Raw genomic sequence first — 20,206 nt, forward strand, 5'->3', positions numbered from 1 at the left:
TGGGATTAAAGTCAGAACTCAGAATTGTGACTTTAATCTCAGAATTCTTACTTTAAACTCAGAATTTTGACTTTTTCTCAGAATTCTTTCTTTATTCTCAGAATTTTTACTTTTTTCCTCAGAATTCTGACTTTAAACTCAGAATTTTTACATTTTCTCAGAATTCTTACTTCTCAGAATTTTGACTGTTTTTCTCAGAATTCTGACTTTAAACTGAGAATTCTAACTTTATTCTCAGAATCTCTGTTCACCCTGCACCTTATAATCTCAATGTGATGTATGGAAGAGACCCAATCTTGACTCATTCTGGCAAGAAAGAACTGCAGCAATTCTGACAGAGAACCATTAAAAGACCAAGGGAAAGTCTGGCATGAAATGTCGAGCAATGTTTTACTCTTGGGACAATTTAGAAGCATTTCACTTATAGATAAAGAGACAAAAAAAAACACCTACAAGTGCATTTTGAAATCCTTTAGTACTTCTTTGAGCGACTGTATCATCCATTTTAAAAGAACTGTATCATTACATTGGTTTAAAGTAAACAGAGCTTCCACACACAACTCTCACCAAAAAGACTACTGTATATTTCAATAGTGTGTACTGACTTGGGTGGTCAAGTGAGAACCAATTTGATCGTTTCACATTCAAAAAAGGAACTCGATGGCAGAAAAAGCAGACAGGGCAATTCATGATGTAGCTTTTAATGGCGCGTCCAGTTTCTAAAGGAGTGTTTATAAAAAGAACAGGCAGATTACAAAAAAATCTACTTAGATGTATTGCCCTGCAAATAGTGTCTGTTACCATTGAAGCATACATATGAAGGATCATATTTCACCCTGTTCATATGACATGTGTGTAGCATTTCATCACGTACACACACAGAATGCCTTCATATGAGGATGCATTAAACAATTAAAAATAAGCAAAAGTATCATTAACATATTTTCAGCCTTTAAACAGTTTGCAGAAATGACTTCTTGTCAGTTTCCGGACTGCGATAACACACAGCCAACATGTTATGAGCTTGTGAATAGATATTTCGGCAGTGATAAAGTTTACAAATATACATTTACATTCAAATTATAACCTAGACATATTCAAGCTATGACCGGTTTGCCACATAGATCATGTGATGTGTGCGCAATAAAATATAAATTAAGAAAAACAGATTTCCAATTAAACCCAGACCTGCTCCCAGTGTGAAACAGGGTTTAGAATGATTTTAGAAGCTGCATCACTTTTGTGTCGTTCATTCACACTACTTCTTCAGCTTGTTTTGTCACTGCGCTCATATGCTTTTGTTTTAATACTGTTAACAACACCTAGTTCCACCTCTAATGTTGTGCTCCCTTAATGCCATTTCTTGTGTTCATCTTAGCTTCCATACTTCTTGTAAAGAGAATTTTGCACAAGTGGTTTGACTGGGCGACTGCATTACACATTCCTATTCAGCAGTAAATGCAAGAAGCATATTAGCAATCATGATAAAATATATGCTGGGGGGCTAAGTACTGGTCAGTCTCCATGATACTTATGACTAAGGTGTAAACAGAGGAATACGCATCGAAAGAGCGACCATTAGATCTACCGAACCACCGAGGTGCCAGTAAATGAGAGAATTCGCTCTCTCTCGGCTGTATGCAGTTGCGATCATTTTACTGTGGCAGGCATATCTTTATTCATACTCTTAAAGGTCCCATATTCTACACTTTTCAGTGTTTTATTTTCTATCTTGAGGTCCATTAAAAGCTGTGTGTGTGGTGTCATGTACCAAAAACACTCTCAATCCATTTTTACACCTTCATTTTCCAGCATCTCTCTGAGCATTACCAAGAACAGGCTGTTTCTGTCGCTGTGTCTTTAAAGCTCATTAATATTAATGATCCCTCTGTTCTGATTGGCTAACCGTTTCGAGAGTGAAACGTGAGACGCCGCAGCCAGGCGGCTACAGGTAGGGAAAACTCTCCGGTAATAAACAATGACAACCGCTCAACCGCTTTGAAAAAAACACTTTGTTAGTCTATTATTTCTTACAAAAATGATAATGAGCGAACCTTTGTGACGCCACAAAGTTACAGAAGTCCAAACGGCTCGTTTAGAGGCTCGCTTTTCTAATATGGATTGTGTGGATTTAGTCGCCGACCGTGCGTTTTGATACTTTCACCATGTTTAGATAGACCATCCAACTCCTTTATCATCACAGAGGCAAGGGGAATCCTGCTTTACATGATATGGGACCTTTAATGTAAAATATGAACCAGAGAACCGCCTTGGGAACAGAACTGGCAACACATCATCACATCGATGTAACACTGGTCACATATTCCAGCGAACAATTAACCTTTAAACAAAGCACATGTGAATCCTTTGGCCAGGGTGAGCACAAGCGTTCAGTGTTAACCGAGGGTCGGAGAAAAATCTTTGTGAAACTTCCAATGACATTCCTTTCTTTCAATATTAATTATTCTGGTGCAGGTAATATGAATTTACTAGGAACTTAAATCAGGGGACAAAAGGCTTTCCAGACGTCCAAAAAATAATGCTGCTTATGGATACTCAATTCACTTAGCAATTTTACCGCTTCATTTACAGTAAATAGAAGGTCATTGAATGATCACAATATTCAACAGGCCAGTACTTCCACTTCATGTTTGTTTTCATCAAGACAGAAAATTCACCCAGAAATACTGTCTCCTCTGTCGCACATCATTATTAAACAGATAAGGCATAAACATTCCTTACATAAAAAAAAGTTTCAAATTCTAATATTTAAAAAAAAAAGATCCTAAAAGAACGAACATGCACTATTGCTCGATCCAATTCGACGTTTGCTCAATCTGATTAAATAATCGGTAGCAGTTAAGATTTCGGTTTACTTCTCGGCTCCGTTTTTGAAGATCTCAAGCATGTTTTGACGGTTTAATGGCAAATTAAGATGGGTAGTATAGGATTAATGTAGCTCCCTCTCCCTCAGATGTTCAGTGCAAACATCGATAGTGTGTGAGCACAGAAACTCTGTCTCCATGGGAGAGATGGCTGTGAGAGAAGGAGTTCGCCTTTTACTGTAATGCATCGAGAAGCAAGTGGCGTCTCCTCCTCCCTTCCAATAGCAAGGGTCGCACAGGATACCAGTTTCCATGGTAGTCCCCACTGATCGAACATCATACATCGAGTTAAAAAGAAGTATGCTGGGTTCCCCCCCCCCCGCCCCCACCAACAAGTCCGTCCAAGCTCTTCGTGGATCAAGTCCCTCCATCACACACATTTGACATTAAATGTTTTTTGAGCTCCCACCTACCAAATCTGAGCAGAGGAGGCAGGGGGAAATGAGTGAGCTGGTTACGAGTTGTCCTGCAGCTCTTTGGCCTTGGTCAAGATGGTGTGGACATCTGAGATGGGGTAGTCCTACAAGAACAGCAGAGAGATCAGATGAGCATGCAGACAATATAACCTCATGCAACGATTCCAGGTTTATGCTAAGATTGGCAAGCAGCTCTATGAAAACGTTCAAGGATTCAGTCATCTTTTGGACACCCTAGATTGGATTAGCATTAAACTGTGTCTATTCCGAGCAGAGGCACACACATGGACAGCTAAACATCTAACAAAGTGGAACAAAAAAATCTTTAAATTTCAAAGTTATTGTTAGCTGGGTATATTTTCCTCATGCTACTAAATGTTAGCAGTGGATTCCTGTAAGATGTCAGCAAAGGTGAGTCAAGAGTAGGTAGTCATAGTGTAAAATACTTAAATATTTGCATTGGATAATTGGAAATAAATGTTACATTTGTTCTAATAACATTTGTTGAATTTTAAGTTTATAATATACAACATATCCCACACTTCCCATTGCTGGAAAGACTTTACAGAATGATGTTTATCATGTTCAGGCGGTGCTGTTTGTCCACCATTTGTCCTCAACCAGTCCATCCTCCACCCGATTATATATATATAGATCAACACTGATTTTTGAGTTTGATTATGATATTGTTTATTTTTTGTTTTGGGTCGACATATTCTCCTACAGCTGGCTGCATGGTGGCGACATTTTCTACTGCTTCAGACTGCGTTCTTGGCTATTTTCTGATAAAAAAAAAAGCTATTTTTTTCTATTGTTATGTTATGTCATGTTATGGTATGAAAGCACGCCTTACCTGCAGTAACCTCATATTGATCGTGAAGTCTCCCGCCAGTAAGTGGTCGCGGATTAGTCTGTGAACAGAAGAAGCCCACGGCAATCATGATTGAAAATGACACGGCGGAGCTTTCTCCACTGCGGGCAAGTTAAAGGAGGACAAGGGGGAAAGCCTCACATGAGCATGGCGCAGCAGACCAGGATGAGGAAGTGGAAGCGGTCCTGGTCGGAAAACAAGGTGTCCCAGATGCGGATGACGTCCGGCAGGAGGAACTCCTGGGACAGCAACAGGGTCAGCCAGCGGAATGTGAAATACTGGGGTTTGATATTCTGCTCTTGCTGTTTGGAGAGAAAAAAACAGAAAGAGAATTAAAGAAATAGCCATATCAATGCAATGTTTTTTTGTTTTAGATGAAAGCAGTAAATGGGGATTTCGGGGTTTACTGCCATTTCTTGGTCCAGTTCCCATGTCTTTTATGGTTCATTAACAGTGAAAAAATGTTTTCTATTATATGAACACTTAGTATAAACTCTATAAAAACTATGATTAGCCTAATGCGTATAAATCACTATTAAGATTCACACTTCCTAGCAAGAAAGGTAAAATTAGAGTCAATTTGAAGAAAGTTCAGGAAACCACTTGGCTCAGTTTGCCATGTGTTCTGCACTTTCAGCTGCCAGGCTAGTAAGAAAGCATTTAAAGCAATATTCCACATTCCGCTTTTAAGACAATAAAGCAGTAATTGGTCACTTGTCAGTTGTCACTAAGTGGAGTATTGCTTTAAAAACTTGAGCGGAGTAAATGAGCCAAGAGTGAGCTGGATCTGGGCATCAAGACCTCAGCCTCCAGGTTTCTTACCAACTTGAGATAGAGCTCCATGTCCTTGTCTTTGAGCATGGAGTAGACGCTCTCCATCTTGTAGGTGATGCCGCACTGGGAGTCGTCCAGGCTCTTGATGAAGTTGTCTCTGTTCTCCGACATCAGGTTGGTGAAACAGAAGAACGTGTCCGCTTCAGCGTGCTCTGAAAGATCAACAGGCGAGCAGCACAGAGAGGAAAACATCCATCCTTATCAGAAGGGGCTTACATCAGTCTCCTCAAAATTCAACTGAAGTTGCAAAAAGTTTATTTTCCATGAACGCTGCCCGTCAAAAGTTTGGGGACACCTCATTTTTCTTTATTTTTACTATTTTCCACACTTTAGAATAACAGTAAAGACATCAAAACTATGAAATAACACAAATAGAATTATGCAGCGACCAGAAAAGTGTTAAAGAAATCAAAACTATCTTATATTTTAGATTCTTTAAAGTAGCCGCCCTTTGCTTTGATGGAAAGGCAAAGGCTTTGGAAAGAAATTCATACATAGGATCAACTTCACTATTTATATTTGTCTAAGAAACTAATTTCAAACTTTAAACATAAGACCTTTAAATCAAAATGGCTTTAAGAGAATGAAAAACATAGTATATTCAATCAGGTGTCCCAAACTTTTGACTGGTAGTGTATGTCAAACTCTTCAAACGTCTATTTGAATATAACCTGAAATCCTTTTCTATGGTTGATGGTTAATGCAGATGTAAGTTTCTGTCCGTCTGTGCATCTTTAGTGCAAATTGCATTTTAGGAACATTTAGAAATCACATCCAATGTATCTTGAATTCAGCAGAAAAAGTAGCGGGGAACAAGTTATCTTGCACCTTTCCATTGGTCGTTTGGGTCCGTGGCAAAGGTGTAGTAAATTGGCCCGACTATTTCGTTCATGCCCTGTACGTAGGCGATCCCGGGGTTGAGTTTGGCATAGATGAAGAGGATGCGCTCCACCACCTCCCAGTGCGCTTCGCTCCCGTTGGGCAGCACCTCGTATTCATTAGACGGATACAGGTTCAAAGCCTTTCCAGGGGAGCTGACCTGGGGAGGGGACAGGAGAGGAAGAGGAGGGGATGAACTGAAATAATGCAAAAGTGGAATCTTGGTGGGATACAACAATTAAATTCACAACATTTCTTAAGATGACCTTTTGTTTGACTTTTGCAGATGAGTAACAATCTTGTTAAGTCAGTCTCTCTTCACTGGCTCCCTATAAATGCACATATTGAATTTGAAGCCCTACTTCTACCTTAAAAGTAGGGATGGGACTAAATATTTAACCACTCAAACAGCTTGTTAATTCATATTTTTACCTCATTATTTGGATATGTGATCTTTGTTCTCTGCAAAATATTTTGTGATAAACTCAACATTTGTTAAAAGTGCTTTATTAATACATTGACTGAGCTATAGCCATTGACCTACATTAATGTTGGTGTTGGGGAAACACAGTATGGGAACATATAAAAATCACAACATTCCATACCGCCACGAGATTAATAACCACACCAAACTCAGTAGACACACCGCTCTGCTAACTCACCACTGCTTGGACACCAACAAAGAAGTGATTATACACCACAGAGGAAGAGCGCAGCAAGACGGTAAGGTTTAGACAGCGATTTGTATCGGATATTTTCACCTACGTTAGGTAAAGACAAACACAAGCAATGAGTCTGTGATCTGCTATGTGTTTTCCTATTGTCCTGAGTTCTTGGTATCTGAAATTAGAAAAAAATCCCTTCTGGAACACGGGCTTGTTCCACATCAAAATAAGCAGGAAGGAGACGTTTTTAAGGAGGAATTTAGCAGGTAAACACAGGTGGACATTTTTAAGGAGGAACTGAAAGACGCAGGAGAACAATAATCTGAATTAATGAGTTACATATCCAAAAAAGTGCTTAAAAGCTTAAATATAAGATCATTACAATAGATGCTAATGATAATAAATCAAAAACAGAGATAAAAACACATACTCCCAGATTAAACAAGGAAAAGACAACATCGCCGCTTGTGGCTATATTTTCTATTTTAGTTCTGTGTCAATTTATTTTATTTTATTTCCTTGTCATTTTTGCCTTTTGTTTCTCTCATTGCATTTTCCTTCTCATTGGGTTTTGCTGTCATTTCGTTTTTTTATCATTATAACTATGAGTCATTTGGAAGGAATTAGTGTTATGCATAATCGGTCCCTCTAATTAAAACACATAAATGGGACCCCACCCAAGTCTGAAAGCCCATGAGGAGACAACTAACAAATCCATGCTTCATTAATTCAAACGGGCAACTCTCTCTCCATCTTTCTCCCTCTTTCTCTCACACACTTTTTTTACCACAAACGAATAACACAAATGAACAAGCAGCACCATGAAGTGATGCAGTTATGAAAACGATGCTCGTGACCGCTGACAGAAAGAGAGAAAAGAAGGACAGAGAGAGAGAGAGAGAGAGAGAGAGACAGCAGCTGGATCATGTGGTTCTACACTCTGAGTTATGAACAGTTTCAACACAACCAAGTTTCTACTATGGAAGAAACAGGTTGCTCAGGAATTGTTTTTCTTTGCGGAGCTGGTTTGGAGTGATGGTGATGAGTTATTCTTCATTTGTCCTTGGGTTTGGTTTCATTTTGAAATGTTCTGTACTGACAGACAATGCCTACAACACTTGCAGCAATTAGGCACCGTTTTTCATAAAGCCAACTATTTCTATCAGCAAATAAATCTTTCACAATAACGTTTTAAATAGTAATTACCGTCTTGGTGAAATGCTTCAGTAAATATGGCAATGATAAAATGAAGCTAGACCTGAGATGGAGTGACAAAACGCATGAGAAGACGTGAGTGGAAATCAAACAAAAGACATCACCATATCCACCTAAGGCTATATCACTAACAAAGCCAGGAGTCCTTGTAGTGGCCGTGACCGGGTGTGGTTCGAGTCACACTGCCAATTCTGCATTGCGTTGGTCTCATTTCACTTGGCAGGAGCCTGTCTTTATCAGTGGAACCCTGCTTTCAGCTGTTCCCAACCTGTACGCTCAGTGTGGTTTTGTTGTGTCAGGCAGGCGGCCAACAGTCTCGCGCCCAGGAACGTCACACTGTGGCTTTCACATGTCACATGCTAAGCTGAGTACAATCATACTGGGCAACAGTATTGATACACAATTGATACACAATTAGACGCTTACATTAGTGACTCCGCTGCGGTTCCGATTGACAGTTTGTGCTTTAAGCGTGGTCTGTTCCACTCGCCGACGCAACGTCTCATAATCATTCTGAGGGTCCAGGATCAGTTGGCAAGGGTATTCTGTAGGACGCTGGAAGAAAGCCATGTCTGGGTACAGCCGCCTGGAAACATGCAAACACACATTTATCAAGTTATTTATTTGTTTTACCTATTTATTTATTACACTGTTTATTTGTTTGGCTATTGTTATCAGTTTGAAACCAAGTCATTTTCTTAATGAATGGCAGGAAGAATCTTGTTGACACACTCTGTTCCCTGTTTTTAGGCAGAAAGGATCAAGAGCAAATGATCACAGACCTTGAATAGCAAAAGAAAATTCCTACCTGACATCCTTATCAATCTGTAGCAGAACCTCATTATCTTTGAAGTAGGTATTCCACCTGCTGTCTGGGTTTGGATTTAGAGGCTGAAAATCAATAGAAGAAGAGCAGACCAAATTATTTGGAAGTTTTAAGCTTTGGGAGTTCCAAAATGCTTTTGGAGAAGATAAAAAATACTAAAATTTTTGACCATTTACATAAAGCCCAATTAGAGACTATGGTGGTAATAATTATATAATTACTAATACAAAATGGTCGAGCCAGATATAGGTGAGCCAAAGCAGTGTTTCCACATATTACCACTGATTGCTAAACTTCAAAGACCTCAAGGTGATGACTCCTCATCAACATGGAGTTAAGGGGTTCCATTTTATTTTGTGCCAGAAATATGTTAAAAGAAAGGTCATCTCTGCAAACCACTTCCAAAATGATGATGTGTACTTTCAGTGGGAGAGGAAAAGGCCCTTCAGTAGGTGGACCAATGTGCTACAAATGTATCCACAAGAAACCATATAATATTGTGGCATCTGTAGTAAATACACAACTCCTTCGTAAAGTAAGTAAAGGTGAACTTCCCAGGTAATTATTGTCACTTTGAGTGTGACTACTCATGTATAGAAGTGGGATCCACAAGGGTATAGAGTAGCCACCTAGGTGTAAACAGACACCGGCTACTAGGCTGCTGTCAATATACGTAAGTTCTGGGTCTTTCAAAAATCCAAAAAGACCTACAGTATATTTACACCATAATTTAGTGCAAATCTTAACTACAGCTGATTGATTTGCAACAAATAATGGTGTATAGGTCTTTTTGTTTTGGAACTCTAAAGAACAGGTCCCCATTGACTTCAGTTGTTTTGGAGAAGGCTGCTACCAAGTTGTGCTGGCAACCTCCCTGTGTGTTATATGGACTGACAAATTTCACCTGTGTTTCATTTGGCATGAGGGGGAGTAGATGATGACAGAATTTTCATTTTTGGGTGAACTATTCCTTTAAATTCCTTGAAAGGGGAACATGTCAGCCCACTCCATTTAACACCACAGACAAGGTAATACAGTAATCAACTTGTTTGCAAGGTAAACAACAGAGATGCCTATTCTGCTTTTTACCAATGGACCGTTTTCATAGCAGCCAGTTTGATGTGTCATAGCAGGGTAAACACAGGTGGAACTAATAACATTAATGATGGTTCCATTCCATTTAGGTGTTCCGGTGCCATTCCACAATACCAGGGCCTTGGCACTGGAACACCTAAATGGAATAGAACCATCATTAATGTTTTAGTTACACCGGTGCTTACCTGCTATGACATCAAAATGGCTGCTGTGAAAAGGGTCTATTGATCACCAGATAAAATGAATGAATCTTTAAGACTAATCCAGTAAGGACAGGCTGACTGAGACGCTTTCTGCTTGCTTCTGAACTGAATGAAAGCAGCCATTTTGAATAGCCAAACTGCTCATTCAGCATAAAGTCTTCTGACTTTTGTCACTTTTATTGAGATGTTATTTGTGCTTCAACAATGAAGAAATTGGTGTTGCAAAGTTCTGAACTTCACCTGCTAAATTATCATAATGAGCATGAGCATAAATTTACATATGCATAGTAGTATGGTCGCAATGATGGTGACATTTTTTCAGTGCAGGAAGAGGGAACTGTACAGCATTATCTGGTCATTTTGTGGTAGGCACAGTGTGTCCCATTATTGAATCGGGGCCTGAGCTTAGTTAATCACTGCTGCGGAAAGAGAAAACCAGAACAAAAGAGAGTTGACTCACATGGTCCTCCATAGTCACATCTTCTCTGGAAAGGCCCAAGTTGGCTTTGGCAATACCGGGCTGGATAATCATCTCTTTTAGGAACTGTGAATACACCTCCCTTTGGAGAAAAAGGGGGAAAAAATGGGAAATGGAAGTGAAAATCTGCAACCATATACAGTACATATTGAAAATGCTATTGAAATCTTGGAAATATTGGACAGTACAATCTAATAATGGGAAAAAAAAAAAAAAGAAAAAAAAAAGTAATCATTGTAACAGCATCTCCTAATACAGTCAGCTTCTATTTACCTCTGCTTTTTGAGAAAAGAGTCCCATAATGTCTGATCGAGAGGTAGATAATTAAGAAGGATCTGAAAAGAGGGCAGAACAATCAGTCGTTAAGGTGAAAGCACTGATCAGAACATTTTGCAAATCTACATAACCAAAAGTGCAACACCATAAACTTCATGTCCAATATGAGAAGCTGGAAGGCAGCTTAAAACCCCGATCTATACCACTATGACATTGTATGGCTTTATGGAAATCTTGAAAGGTTAAGTACTTATTTCTATATTAGTACTTTTTATAATATCATTTCTATATTTGTAGAGAGCTTTTGCCAAACACAAAAAAGACAAGAAATCTCCATGAATGGGAAATGAAATGGATGGAAGCTGTTAACCAGTTGTACTATAAACTGTAGCAGCTACTCAGTATTAGGCATAGGCAATATCAAAAATTTTATATCACAATACTGTCCCACCAAAATATCGCGATATACAATATTATTGCGGTTTTTTTTTTGGTTACATCAAATTTCTAGGCTATAATAATAACTATTATTAACAGCCTAGAAATTCAATCTTACTTTTCAAGCATTGGAGGAAACAACAGCCATTTGGAGATATTCCATATCGCAGGAAATATCACGCTATTCACAAAATATTGTGACATTCGATAATATTGCGTATCGGCCTGTTAGCTTTAGGTTGTAACCCTACTTCACTGAACATGGGTGGAGCCTCTTGCAATGCCCTGAGTTTGCAAACACGCCATCAGCTAATCATGGTGTGACGCAATGGAAGATGTCTTCAGCAGATCACCTTGGTCCAGCAGTGTTGAACTTTAGAGGGCTTAGCTTATGGTCATAGAAAGTAGGGTTACAAATGCAACCATTGTTCTATTTGACAAAGGCCGTTCCCTCTGACGTTCCTCACCGGTGAATTGAACAGCTTGAGAATTGTGCTTCATCAACCCTTCATCAACTTGACCACCAGGAATCGGCCTGAACGGCTGATCGTGACGTTGGTTCTTGAAATAACCCAACACCAACGTGATTTCACTCAACTGAACATCACCCTTCATCTTGATGTAGATTGGGAACCATGTCACCAAGTGCATGGACACAAGACCCAAAGAAGCCTTCGCTCCGCCTGAGCCCAGACTAGTAATTTGGCATGAGTGATGAGAAGCAAGTCTTCAATCAATCACTTGAGTGTCACCGTCAGGGCAAACATTCAAGATCCAGTGAGAGGACATCACCTAGAGCAGTGGTTCTCAACCTTTTTCATATCAAGGACCCTAATTTAGTCCACATTAGAGCCACGGACCCCCATTTGATGAGGTTTTGTCTCTCAGACCCAAAATAATCATTCTTCTACATTCGCTAATTCTGTAAACTTCTTGTAAATGAAGAAATGCTGAAGTTTAACAATTGATACATTTTCTGGGGACCCCCTGGAACCCCCTCAAGGACCCATGGTGGACCCCGGACCCACGTTGAGAACCACTGACCTAGAAGACAGCATATATGGTTGACGGACTCTTGAATGATAGAATTGACGGCTGTTGGCTAAAAATTAAAACCCAGATATCTGATGGCCCCCCTGACATTGATGTGGCAGTGGGTAACTGTCCCTTGTACTGGTTAATTGCCTGATGAGGGGGGGGGGCATCCTGGTGGCTCAGCTGGGTAACGCGCATGCCATGTAACCAGGACATCCTGGGTTTGAATCCGGCCTAGGACCTTTGTCCAATCATCCCCCTCTCTCTCCCTCAATCTTTCCTGTCTCTCTCTACTTTAGACTTTTAAAAAAAATTGCCTGATGAGAGGAAGATCTTGATGCCAAGTAAAGATTCAATAGCTTGGGCAGGCAGGAAACTTCCCAACATTATCGATACAGAATGGAAAACCATGTCTGCCTGATGTCTGTTCATCCCCTCGTGCCCCATTAAGTCATCTGAGCACTGAAGTGACAAACAGTTACTGGAGCCTGTGACGTGGATGGGTGAGATAAACTGTTTAGAGCTGCTGTCTCTGAATAGGAATTCCTCCAGTAAGGGTTTTCACATGACACAGCATCAGCAATTAAAGGTGGAACCAAAATAAAGTACACTGTGTCTGATACAAGAAATCCAAATGAATACAGGGGGAAACACCATTAGCAAGGTTTCTTAAGACTCACAAGTTTGGTTGAGAGTCTTAAGAGAGTAATATCTAAGGCAATAGCTAGGTCACACTGGATGAGTTTTACACTGATATGGGGTCCTGCAGATAATCCTGTACTGTAGAACTACTACTGGGTTCAAAACTCAACCAGTAAGAGCCAGATAAGATGTTTCCAAATGTGTCTGGTTTCATCAGTCCCAAGTCTGGGTGGACTGGTGTGGCGTGAAGCAGCCCAAGACTCGCCAAGACTGAAATCTAACAGCAAACCCTGGACATCAGAAATGGAGAAAAGGCTTTTTGAAATGAGACAGGAGCGTGACTCTTTATACCGCATCAGTAGTCTTGTGGTGCCAGACTTCCTTGAACCTGAGTGATTTTGTGAGATTTGTGAATTTTGAGACAACTACTACTTGTCTACAGACACGTTGATGAGAAGTGGAGTGCGATACACGAGATACATGTGACACTTGTTAGTGAAACCATACCGAGACGTGGGCAACTTACTTTCCAGCAAAGCGCGCGGATACCTCCTTCAAACGGGATTCCTGAGTTGAAGAGAGAAAAGATGCTCAAAGAAAAAATAAAAACACAAGCTCATTTTATCAGAACAAGAATGTCACGGTGTGAAACTTACCACTGAAGCACAGCTCCCGGAGTGCCTTCAAGTCTATGCTTTCTTCACTCAAGGCCACTTTGAATTCTTGTATTCTGAAATAAGAATCAAGCTGAGGTTAGAACCGATTATGTTATTGCATCAGAGCTCAGGGACAAAATGCTACTTACAATAACCTAGGGGTCACATTATGATAATGTTGTAATCTAATTTTTAAGTTCCCTCCACTTCAGCACTGCTGAGTAATGTGAGCAGCAGGGGATTTCACCATTTATACCTTCCCAGGGATCAACTTAGATTTTTCTGCTGTCAGTATTGCAAATAATAAGCTTGGTATCGACCATATTTCCCTCCTTTACCTGACCTGCCAAAAGCTTTTATGAACACACATAAAAATGGCAATTCAACCATTGTAGATGTGACATTTTAGACTTAATATGACAAAATGTAATGCATGTATCTGTCCGATCTTATGGCACTAGTCAAGGCATCACATCCAAAACTCCAATTTGGTCATAAGCCACAACACAATAAATGCCATGGAGTACAGATGAGATGGAAAATGGTAAGCTTTTTTGGAAGAGTTCATTAAAAAAACATCTGTGAATCTGGGGCTGTCCGACTTGTAAAGGCACTGACTTGCCTTACTCTCTACACAGATTTGCTTCATGTTTCTTGCAAAACATATGAAAGCATTATGAAAGTGACAATGTCCAATGTCTATGATGTCACTGATTTACTACAGATTTACTACAGCAATAAAGTAATTTTGTTGTTGCTCACTTGATGACATTTGATTGGATTTTTCATGTCACTTTTGGCATTCCTTATGAAGTGTACCCAGTATTGTTAAAATGGTCACAAATGGCACTGACTGCAGTGATGAGTTAGTAGGAAGTAGTGAACGATGTGTTAATTATTAGTGTAATGTTATTTTAATCAGATATAAACATGATGACAATTAAACAGAAAGCTACAGAAAATATCCTCTTCTAAAATTTCTTAACTAGATTCTATCGAAATGAACTACTAATCAAAAAAGAACAAGTGAAAACTAGCTTAGTGGTAGCTTCAAGCTCACCACCTGTTTTGTCTGTGAAGCTGACCAATATAACAGCTTACGCATCAGACCCAAGTATATTTATACATATATGATTCCAAGCAATGGGTATCACACAAATGACAAGAATCAAGACGAGCCACGGCAGCCTGCTTAGGCCTATAAATGAAATTAGTCCCAGAGGGGGTGAATGTTCAAAATAAAGCATCAACAAACTCTGTCTCTCCTTTCACACACACACACACACTCAGAAGGGTTAGATGCATACATAGACAAAGCTCCCCTTGAATGTCTCTCCACAGTTACTTCAGGCCTAACCGCCACTGATTGATGTGATTTTAACAAGGGGACAACTGGGTGCGCCGAAATTCACAAGCACAGCCATAGAAAAATATCCAAGAGAATTGAGTAGGAGAAGCCTGTAGTGTAATGGATAGGATCTGTGTCACACCAATTCCTTTCTCTTCTCTCGTGCCCGCCCTGTTCATTATGGCTTTCCTTGAAACTGCAAAATATCCAAAAGGTTGCATTACTCAAAGCTTTTTTTTTTTTTTATGTAATGTGTTCACTAGATACCATCCCTCAGTCATAGATCATTAACTGTTTACAGAAGAGCAAAGCACCTTTTCCTGGCTTTATTGTTAAAGCTTAACTTTAATTGCCTGTTGAGTAGAGGGAGTAATTCAGGGGATTCTGAACAGGCAAGCTCAAAAAGTTGATTCACATGTCTGGGCAACGCAACGTTTTAAATCCAGGCCTAGCTGTCATCCCAGTGGAGCTGACTATGTGACATAATGATTGGTTTAAAGAGTTTTCAAATTGGCAAACTGGATTATCCAAATTCCGCAAAACACCGATCCAAACACTGAACACAAACTGACCAATCTCCAACCAACCTCACACAATGCCAATGTTCGACTCCCAGAAACGGTCTAAAGCTTAGGAAGAGGGTATAATGCGACCCTTGAACCTGAGGAGCAGATTGAGGGTTTTAGTTAGGATCAGAGAAAGAGACTTGGAGTGTATGAAGTCATTGTTACTAAGTTACTAAGCTGGTGCAGCCATTGACAGTGTATGAGATACTCATGATGACAATTAGAGATATTATCTCAGCACCCTAAAATCCCACTCATATCTCACACAAGTTGAACCCCCCCCCATATGCTGCGCTTTCTCACAGCTCATTGCCTTGGTAACACAGATTACATTTGAAACACACTGAATAGCCAAAAAGAGGACAAAGTAGCCAGCTCCATGCGGCCCCAGGGAAAGTATTCTGATGAGAAATCTTTATTTTGGCGTCTTTCCATGCATTCTTAGACTTTCATTCCATTCAAAACAAGTGTCTTAATTATGAAAATTGAGTATTTTATGGTTTATCTTCAAATTTGATGAGTTGTAGTGTTGAAGACTGAGCATTGGTCGCCTATATAGAAACAGAATACTTTGCAGCTAAAATAACTATAAAATAAAGGCTATCGCCTATGCATTCAATGTATTTTAGTTAGCTCTTAGAATGTGTCACAATTAACAAGGTGTAGAGCATATTAGGTTTTGTACACAAAAAGAGAAAAACACCAGACGCCTGATATTACAAATATATACAGAGGAGCAGAAGCTAATTATATAGAAAATCAATGAAAAGACACCCAAAACGCCCTTCCCTGGTGTCTTTAAGGCTTAAAGGACCATACACAGTTACTATGGCCTATAGCTTATTTGTCATTAGCTAAGTTGACGTTAGGGCGGCTGTTTAATTAAGCAAATAACACGTCACATCTTTGTTTCCCCCCTTGCACTGACAGAAAAACACATCAATACTGTCAGCAAATACAGGTAGTTAGTGGACGGTGGTCAGGACTTGAGGAAGTATAGATGTGTCAGCTGATGTGCTAACGCTGAGCTAGCTTACTTTACACGAACAAGTTGATGTGTTAGCTTGCAAAGCACCCTGGAGGCTCACTGTCTTTAACTTTAAATGTTACGTTTAAACCCCTGTCAATCCAGTTTGCATGTACCACGCATATGTTTCTGTAATTCCCCGCAATACTGTCCCACTCACGTTTGGCTAGCTAACGCAATTTGCTGTGGCTCCCGGTGCTGCTGCTAATAGCTAAGGCACTGAAGTTGACGTTACTTTTGCAATGAGGTTGATAGCTGACAGAATAAATGATGTACCATCATTTTTTGCAACCTCATGCATCAACCAGCCCATGCAAGAATACATCTTTAGATTTGTCTCACCTGTTTCTGTACGAAGTAGACATGTCTGGGCAATGCCGTGCTGTTTTCCTTTTAACTGGAACCAAAGAGGAACGAAATGGCTAGAGGGAAACCCTGCGATCACTTCCGTTTTCACAACAAAACTGGTTGGGGCAGACCACGCCACTTGTGTTTTGTTTTGAGTGTCAAAAGCTGGGTCCAGTGTGCTTCATTTTGCGTTGGGAGTTTTAAATTACGTGGGAAAACAACTTTGTTTAGCATAATGTTCCACAAATTTGCAGTGACGTTGTTTGACTTGCTAATCAGCTAAAACAAACGCAAATGATAACTGCATTGTCCCAATATTGACCCAAATGTCTGGTCCAACGTTGGCCCACTAGACAAAATTACTTTTAATTCAGTTTCCTTTATATATAAATAATGTGTTCAATTCTGTGGCCACTTGTTTCATACATGAATGAAAACAACTTGTTTACATTTATGTTCATCTTTAAAAGATCCTCTTGTCCTTCACAACTGCAGAGGTTATTCTGCTGTGCAACTTTCAAGGTTCTCTTATTGCTTTGGCAAAGAGTTTGGTGCCCCTAGGCTTTATTCATCCCTGGGTGAAATTATTTGAGTCAAAATTTCTCAAGTTCAAATTAAAAAGGGCAAGAAGTGGGAAATATATTAGTAGAGTAGAATAATATCCAACGTAACAGTGCAAAATACAAATAAAATAATAATAGAAAATTCAATTCTAAAAAATACAGTAAAAGGCAAGGTTAATAAAAGGTTAAAATAAGGATAAAGTGACCAGTGTGACATTGGATAATGTAATACTATTGCACAACCATGAAGTCAGCAAAAATACACATTGCCCATAAGCAGGTGATTTTTGCAGTCAAAGTGCCCTCTACCTCCGACAGAAAGGAGAGGATAGTTGTATAACTTATAACACCACAGGGAGGAAGGATTTCCTGTGGCGCTCATGTGGTGCACTTCATGGTTATCTGTCTATTGCTGAGCTTGCTCCTCTGTCCCACCAGCGTGTCGTGGAGGGGGGTGGGGGGGGGGTGGGAGTCACGACGGCAAGGGTGTCGAGCTCCACTCCCAGAACAGAGCGGGGCCCTCCGGATAAGTTTGTTGATTCTGCTGGAGTCAGCGGCTTTTAGGCTACTGCCCCAGCACACAATTCCTGAAAAAAATCTGCTGCTGCTACTTTGGAATATGCACTATTAATAATATGCACTTTTATAGCATACATTGTTGCATCTTATTTATGAACCTCACCAGTAGTCAAGTATATCTTTTAGTCTCATTTCTCATTTAGTCACTCTTCTTCTTAGTCATCATAGCCTCTTGTGTTCTTATCTGTTGTGTTTTAATGTATCTTGTTATCTGTGTTTTAATGCATCGTGGCTGCTATGACAATTCAGTTCAGTGTTATCTGTCAGTAATTCATGTCTGAATGCCAGCGGGTGTGTTTTGTATTCAGGGGGCCCGTGTTAGGGTCCCCCCTGTCTGAAGTGGCCTGGATCTGGTATCTGAAGCCCCTGGATGCGGAAGATTGAGAAATACCAACTAGATATATGATGAATCTCAAATCCACGAATGCCAAGTCAATACTTATGTCCTGTGGAGAACAATCTATCCTAATTTGCAGTGAAGACACACAGCTGTTCATTCTCCCAGATAATTCAAATGCCTCTGTTCTAGACCAGTGGTTCTCAACCTTTTTCATATCATGGACCCCTAATTTAGACCCCCATTTGATGAGATTTAGTCTCTCTGACCCAAATCTGAGAATATTTTTATTGTCAGATATGATTTTGTCCAGAATTCCATGACTATCTGTATTGTAGGTAGAGAGATAACAGTGAAACTATGATCAAAACAGTCATTCTTCTACATTCTCTAATTGTGTTCACTTCTCGTAAATGAAACAGTGCTGAAGTTTAACAATTCATCCATTTGCTGGGGACCCCCTGGAACCCCCTCAAGGACCCCTGGTGGTCCCCGGACCCCAGGTTGAGAACCACTGCTATAGACGATTGCACTGTTTGGACATGATGCATCATTCTCGCAATGATCAAATCTTGGGGCTCCCCGTTTGTTCTCCATCCTCCATCCTCACATTCTGTTGTTTTAGTATCATACACTCAGCCATTAGATATTAGATATTATGTCAACTGCATCATGGAGGACACAAGAACACATTTTGAGGAAGACCCATGGTTGGACTCTTCTTGATAGGGGTGGTCCCAAAAAATTTGATGATCAGTTTAATTAAAAAAAAAAAAGAAAAGACTGCCACCCTCCCAAAATGCATGCATGAAGTCGCGGGACTGGAGACTTTAAATTGCCCATGGGTATGAATGTGAGTGCAGCCCAGGATGACTCGTATTTGCTGGGGCGTCAGCCAATGGGAAGCCTAATAAGGAAGAATATGTTTGCACCATGCCAAAAGCCACCTCATGTGTTTATTTTATTTATCTTTAGAACAGTAAGTTCATGGCACACTTCAGTAAAAGCTGTGCCACTGTTGTTATCACATTCACAACGCCATCCAAACACATTAACCCTATCACAGCTTATCACACTGAACGCAAACAGGGGAGAACATAAGATGTGAAACCAGCAGAAAAGGCACAACCTGCTGGGTACAGGATGAAATGCAGTAAAAAAATCAAAAATCATTTGCACTTGATTTGCAGTCATCCCATTTTAATAGACATTAAAATAAAAAAAATACATTCACATTCACAAAGAAATCTGTGCACACACAATCACATGAGTACAAGAAAATGTCCATAAAACTAAAAATCGATGACAAACATGAGCATAAACCCAAAATTACATAGTAGAGCTAATGTTAGTCATATTGTAATGCATTGCAAGTTACAACATATGAGACATTATTTATAGGCTAATTTAATAATTACAGAGAAACCATGTCAGAAAAGGCACATAGTAACTGTGTTTGGGACATTGCACTGAAATGGTGTTGCTGTGTTCACCTTATGAGATACGGCAAGCCAACTTGGACATAACTCATAAATATGTAGCACATGATCATTCCACAGGAGGCTCCACAGTAACCAGTACTGGTTGAGGCTAAACTCATGTATCCCAAACCTCACAGCAGAGATGGGGACTCGAGTCGCATGACTTGGACTCAAGTCCGACTCGAGTCACAATATTAATTGTTTGAGACTTGACTTGATGGATGAAGAGAAGACTTGAGACTTGACTTGACTTGTACTTTGATGACTTGAAAAGGTTTCTAAAGTCTTGACTTGACATCTTGTGTTTGTGTAAATGACTCATGATGCTCTTACCAAGTTGTTATCCTATTAAAACCATATTGCATTGAAAAGTCCTAGATATTTAGTTTTCTTTAAGATATTAAATTGATACTGGACTCTTGATTTGTTCTGACTTGACTTGCTGCTCTACATTTAGACTTGAGACTTGACATTAATGACATGGACTTGACTTGAGACTTGACTTGGTAATCTACATTTAGACTTGATACTTGACTTGTGCCT

At 39.8% G+C, this 20,206-nt stretch overlaps 1 protein-coding gene across 3 annotated transcripts; it reads right to left on the reverse strand.

The window, feature by feature from the left end:
• Positions 1-3,243: 3,243 nt before the first annotated feature.
• tbc1d13 (TBC1 domain family, member 13) lies at positions 3,244-19,985 on the reverse strand. Of its 3 annotated transcripts, none has more exons than XM_071521187.1 (12): positions 19,955-19,985; positions 13,415-13,480; positions 13,285-13,325; positions 10,641-10,702; positions 10,350-10,449; positions 8,574-8,656; positions 8,192-8,351; positions 5,835-6,045; positions 4,995-5,158; positions 4,314-4,474; positions 4,155-4,212; positions 3,244-3,405 (listed from the first exon to the last, which is right to left on the reverse strand). In XM_071521187.1, exons 1-12 carry the CDS (start codon positions 19,983-19,985, stop codon positions 3,340-3,342), a joined length of 1,203 nt encoding a protein of 400 aa, XP_071377288.1. In that variant the 3' UTR covers positions 3,244-3,339. The 3 variants fall into 3 exon arrangements, with proteins under 3 accessions (XP_071377288.1, XP_071377287.1, XP_071377289.1); XM_071521186.1 differs by lacking the exon at positions 19,955-19,985 and adding an exon at positions 16,698-16,762 and having other exon boundaries at positions 13,415-13,488; XM_071521188.1 differs by lacking the exons at positions 4,995-5,158; positions 5,835-6,045.
• Positions 19,986-20,206: the final 221 nt, after the last annotated feature.

This window comes from Centroberyx affinis, unplaced genomic scaffold (assembly GCF_046629955.1).
Source record: "Centroberyx affinis isolate AG114_WGS23_722 - 3 ecotype Tasmania unplaced genomic scaffold, CSIRO-AGI_Caff_v1 ptg000866l_1, whole genome shotgun sequence".
NCBI lineage: Eukaryota > Metazoa > Chordata > Actinopteri > Beryciformes > Berycidae > Centroberyx > Centroberyx affinis.